Genomic DNA, 5,000 nt, shown 5'->3' with positions numbered 1-5,000 from the left:
AAAAACTGAGAGAGAGAGAGAGAGAGAGAGAGAGAGAGAGAGAGAGAGAGAGGAGGCAATTCGAGATACGGTAGCTAGATAAATGCGCTTCATTCTACCTTACTATAATTTAAAAAATGATTATAATAAGCGAGAATAAGTATTTCTAATTAGTTATTTCATCTCCCTCTCCTCTCCTCGCTCCATCTGCTACTTTACATCTGTCCTTCGGCAGAGAATTCGTAATGGAAATGTGTACCAATATCCGTTCATTACTCGCTTAATTAGGCCCCAAACCAGTTCGGGCAATTACTGCTGCTGCCGTGTTGAGAACGCGCCTCCTGTACACCTCCGTGACGTCACGGAGTTCCCAAGGGCAGCGTAGGGAGCCCCTAACGTTTTCCAGTTCGTTCGCAAGTATTTTGTACTTTTCTCCTTTTGAAGTAAGAGGTATGAGTGTTTTCTCCTTTCGTTGCAAGACATACGAGTGCTTTCTCCTTTCTCAGTGAGAGTTGTGAGTATTTCTCCTTTAATAGTATGACTTCAGTTCCTTCGTCCTTAGTATGATTAGTATGTGTTTATTCCTTCTGTAGTTACAACTAAGTCTTTTTCTTCCTTAGTATGAGTTTTGTGTGTGTTTTCTCTTTCCGTGATAAGAACTGAGAGAGCTGTCTCCTCTCCTAGTAACAAGTTGCAAGTGTATTTCCCTCCATGGTTATGAGTTGGGAATGTTTTCTGATCACCTAACAAAAGAGTTGCAAGAATATTCCCATCACTTAAGAGAGGTTAGTGATTGCTACATATGCAGAATATTAATATCAAATGGAGTCAAATATAAAAGCTTTCCCAATTTAGGAATTCTTAGCTTAAATTCATACAATAACCTTTCCCTTGTCTGAGTACTCGTGTAAATTTACTGCAGTGGTGTAAATTATCTAATGTACGATTTTAACTCCATGAGGCACGGGTTACCTCCCCGACGGCCTCCCGATTCATAATAATAGGATGGTACCCCGGCTACCGAGGGAGATGGCACACATTGTGACAAAGTACTATACGCCTTATTTTACGCCCCCTCTCTCCTCTCTCTCTCTCTCTTCTCTCTCTCTCTCTCTCTCTCTCTCTCTCTGTGTGTGTGTGTGTGCATACCAGTTGCTTGGTTCAAAAGAGGGCCATACTGAACTTTGAAACAACTTACTGCACCATGAAGACGAGAGAGAGAGAGAGAGAGAGAGAGAGAGAGAGAAGAGAGAGAGAGAGAGAGAGAGAGAGAGAGAGAGAGAGATGTTACAAATTGTTCCATGACGATGACGAAAGAGAGAAGAGAGAGAGTGTTAGCGTTACCAGAAGAAGGAGAGAGAGAGAGAGAGAGAGAGAGAGAGAGAGAGAGAGAGAGAGCACGTCAACCGACTCACGCTTCATTAGCCACTTATAACTTTATGACACGTATCAATCGGGTCCTCAGATGCCATAATTAGCTTGGCGCCAAGACTGGCGACAAATGGACACGTGGCCTGGGTCATCCACTTCCGGTCTTTCGTCACCGGTTTGACCTAGGTCAGCGGACACCGGAATGTAAATAGGAAGTAGAGATGAAGTTAAGTGGGTGTAAATTTGTTATGTATAAGTGCTGAGTATATTACGCATGATGTATTTGAATACTATGAACTCATAACTGGAGGTTGCGCATATATATATATATATATATATATATATATATATATATATATATATATATATATATATATATATATATATATATATATATATTATATCAGAAAAAATCAATAACATACATTGAGTTATTTTCAGCGGCAAACCAATAAACAAAATACATTTTAACTGTAATATAAAAATCCACCATTTACCTCCTGTATGACTCAAAATCTTCTTCCCTTAAGTAACTAGAAATTATAAGAGCGAAAATGAGCATAATTTTCCTCTCAAAAGTAAACACGAATATGAAATATGAAAATGCATTTCACACTGATGCAACTAGACAGGAGGGTCTGCCCACCTCCGTTCTCTCTTACCTTTGTACATTTTCTCTTTCTGCCATTTACTGTTTACAGTTATGTTAATCCACTGTATATTTATTATTATTATTATTATTATTATTATTATTATTATTATTATTATTATTATTATTATTATCCGTTTCTGAGGCATTTAATTTCTGTAAAATCTGAAGTCGTCTTACAATCTTCTCATTAAGTGTCCTAGGGTCATGTAAATATTATTATTATTATTATTATTATTATTATCATTATATTATTATTATTATTATTATGAGCCGTTTCTGCGGCATTTAATTTGTGTAAAATCTTAAGTCATCTTATAATCTCATCAAGTTTCCCAAGATATTATTATTATTATTATTATTATTATTATTATTATTATTATTATTATTATTATACTCACTTCAAAGTAATACAACAAATGAAAACATTACAAAAATTACCTTTTCCCACTTTTTATCAATCGTTATTATTATTATTATTATTATTATTATTATTATTATTATTATTATTATTATTATTATTATTATTATTATATACACCGAACGAAAACATTTAAAAAAATTACCCCTTTCCACATCTATCAATCCTTATTATTATTATTATTAGTATTATTATTATTATCATTATTATTATTATTATTATTATTATTATTATTATTAACTCAAGCAATGCAACAAATGAAAACCATTACAAAAAGAAAAAATTTACCCCTTTCCACCTCCATCAATCAACTACACGGACTCGTTAAAAGCTGAATAGGTAGTTCCGGACGATCCGTGGGCTGATATAACCCTTGGACCTCGGATATAACGACCAGGTCACGTGCGTCCAGTTTACCTTTGCCTACCACAAATGGTCACTGAGAGTTTCCGAGGAAAATGACTGATGGTTGTCCATATCTCCGTGGCTTTGATGGTTAGCGGGAAATTGTACCCGCAGAGGCCACAATCAAGGTATTAGTTATAAAAGAAAGGGTAATTAGTTATATATATATATATATATATATATATATATATATATATATATATATATATATATATATATATGTGTGTGTGTGTGTGTGTGTGTGTGTGTGTATATACATCACATATATGTATATAATATTTATATATATATATATATATATATATATATATATATATATATATATATATATATATATATATATATATAGTACATCTATATATAGTTAGATAGTTAGATAGACAGACAGATAGACAGATGAATAAGACAGATAGATAGATAGACAGACAGCCCATTTCTATAAGCACGTTTTTAAAGATCAACGCACACACACCCTTCATTCAACTATGGAAACTCAATATCAATATAACATCCATTTAAGCCTTTAAAAAAAAAAATAAATAAAACCGCACGCTAAACACTGCCTTCTCCCCTTTTCTGTCCTCTAAAGGCTCCTATAACTTCCCTTTATCTACCCCCCTTAAAATCCCTCCGATATATACCCCCTACACACCCGTCCCACATCCACTCCACACCCAACCCATTCCCCTTCCACAAAGTGTGTCGTGGGAGGGAGAACATGTGTCTTGTTTGTGGTATTGATGTTTGTGTCTTTCATCATCGGCGCTGATCGTATGTCACCCGACAATAGCCGCTATCGACGACACTCCTTAGGGCTCGTTACCTCATACTTATCTCGGGGAGAATTGATCCTTAATTACCGGGCGCTCTCCGGCGATGCTCCGAATCCCGCGCGCGAGCGCGCCGCACACGATGCGTTTATAAGAGATCAGATGAGGATGATGACGAATGCCTGGGGGAGGGGAGGGGAGAGGGGGGGATAATTTGGTGAATGGGGGAATGGAGATGGATAAGAACGTAGATGGGGGGAAGGGTTGGAAGGTTGATAAGTAGGGAGATAACTCGACTGTGACTTCAAAACAAAATTTTATCTTTTTTTAATATATTTACTTCTGGGGATAGCCCCTCAATTATCTCACTTATATGTACATACAAACATCTACAACTTCAGTGCACAAATACACATCCTTAATGCCTGGGGTGCGTTCATTATACACACCTGGCAAAGCGTAAAACCGTTTCGTCCACGATCAAGTTTGGTATTACCATTTCCGCAAGACACGTAGGAACAATTACTCAATTAACAACATTCTCTTGATGAATTGTCTTGTGTATTTCGAAGTTACAATTCCTGTTGCAATATAATATATATATATATATATATATATATATATATATATATATATAGATAGATAGATAGATAGATAGATAGATAGACATATAATGAAAGCAGACAGCCTCCCCTCCATTGATACAAAAATAAAAGAAAAACTATGCCAACCTTTCCACCACAAATACTTCGCCTGTCAACTGGCAAAACTGTCTTAACTCTTTTGTGGATAATCAAACCTCAACTGTCTCTTACTGACACAGGCAAAATAATCCAATTGCATCACTATTCTGCCCTAAAATGGAAGACTGCCGTATCTGCAAAAATACAAAACTGAGAAAAATGGTAGATACTCCCTTGCCTTACTACCGATTTTGCAGATACTGCAAATAGGACCCCCTAAATACTCGTGGAAAGCATTGAAGAATCATTCTGAAACTGCAGTAACTTGTGTATTAGTGTTTCACGAGCCCAGTAGGTGGCATACCTCAATTTAGGGCAGTATTTAGTTAACAACTCAATCCTTAACTGAAGTAACGCCTTGCTAACGTTTCCCTAACGTTTCATCTCCCACAGTAGCGAGAAGGCGGAGACGTGACAACCGCCAGCGGAGACAGAGAACGACGTTCACCTCTGAGCAAACCCTCCGGTTGGAGATGGAGTACCACAGGAATGAATATATCTCCAGGTAAGGAAATTAACGATCATTAAACTGGTAAAGGCTCTGATTGTTATACTTTTATCGCTGATGGTAATACTGAGAAAAATAATGTTACTGATACTGTTGCTTTTGTTGATAAAAGGAAAACTATTTCTAATATTATTAGAAATAGTCGAGTTACTTT

At 36.2% G+C, this 5,000-nt stretch overlaps 1 protein-coding gene and 1 long non-coding RNA gene across 2 annotated transcripts in view; one reads left to right on the top strand and one right to left on the bottom strand.

Annotated features, from left to right (window-relative positions):
- The window catches only part of LOC136855435 (uncharacterized), a 97,072-nt gene that overhangs the window by 37,024 nt on the left and 55,048 nt on the right, over nucleotides 1-5,000 (bottom strand). The gene's annotated exons all lie outside the window — the stretch shown is intronic.
- The window catches only part of LOC136855434 (homeobox protein engrailed-1-like), a 50,562-nt gene that overhangs the window by 13,476 nt on the left and 32,086 nt on the right, over nucleotides 1-5,000 (top strand). Inside the window, exon 2 of the mRNA XM_067132452.1 lies at nucleotides 4,732-4,843. Coding sequence (XP_066988553.1) covers nucleotides 4,732-4,843 — 112 coding nt within the window. The remainder of the gene's footprint in view (nucleotides 1-4,731; nucleotides 4,844-5,000) is intronic.

This window comes from Macrobrachium rosenbergii, chromosome 31, assembly GCF_040412425.1.
Source record: "Macrobrachium rosenbergii isolate ZJJX-2024 chromosome 31, ASM4041242v1, whole genome shotgun sequence".
NCBI classification, from domain to species: domain Eukaryota; kingdom Metazoa; phylum Arthropoda; class Malacostraca; order Decapoda; family Palaemonidae; genus Macrobrachium; species Macrobrachium rosenbergii.
Note: the sequence above shows the minus strand (reverse complement) of the source record. Positions and strands in the feature narration are given on the sequence as shown.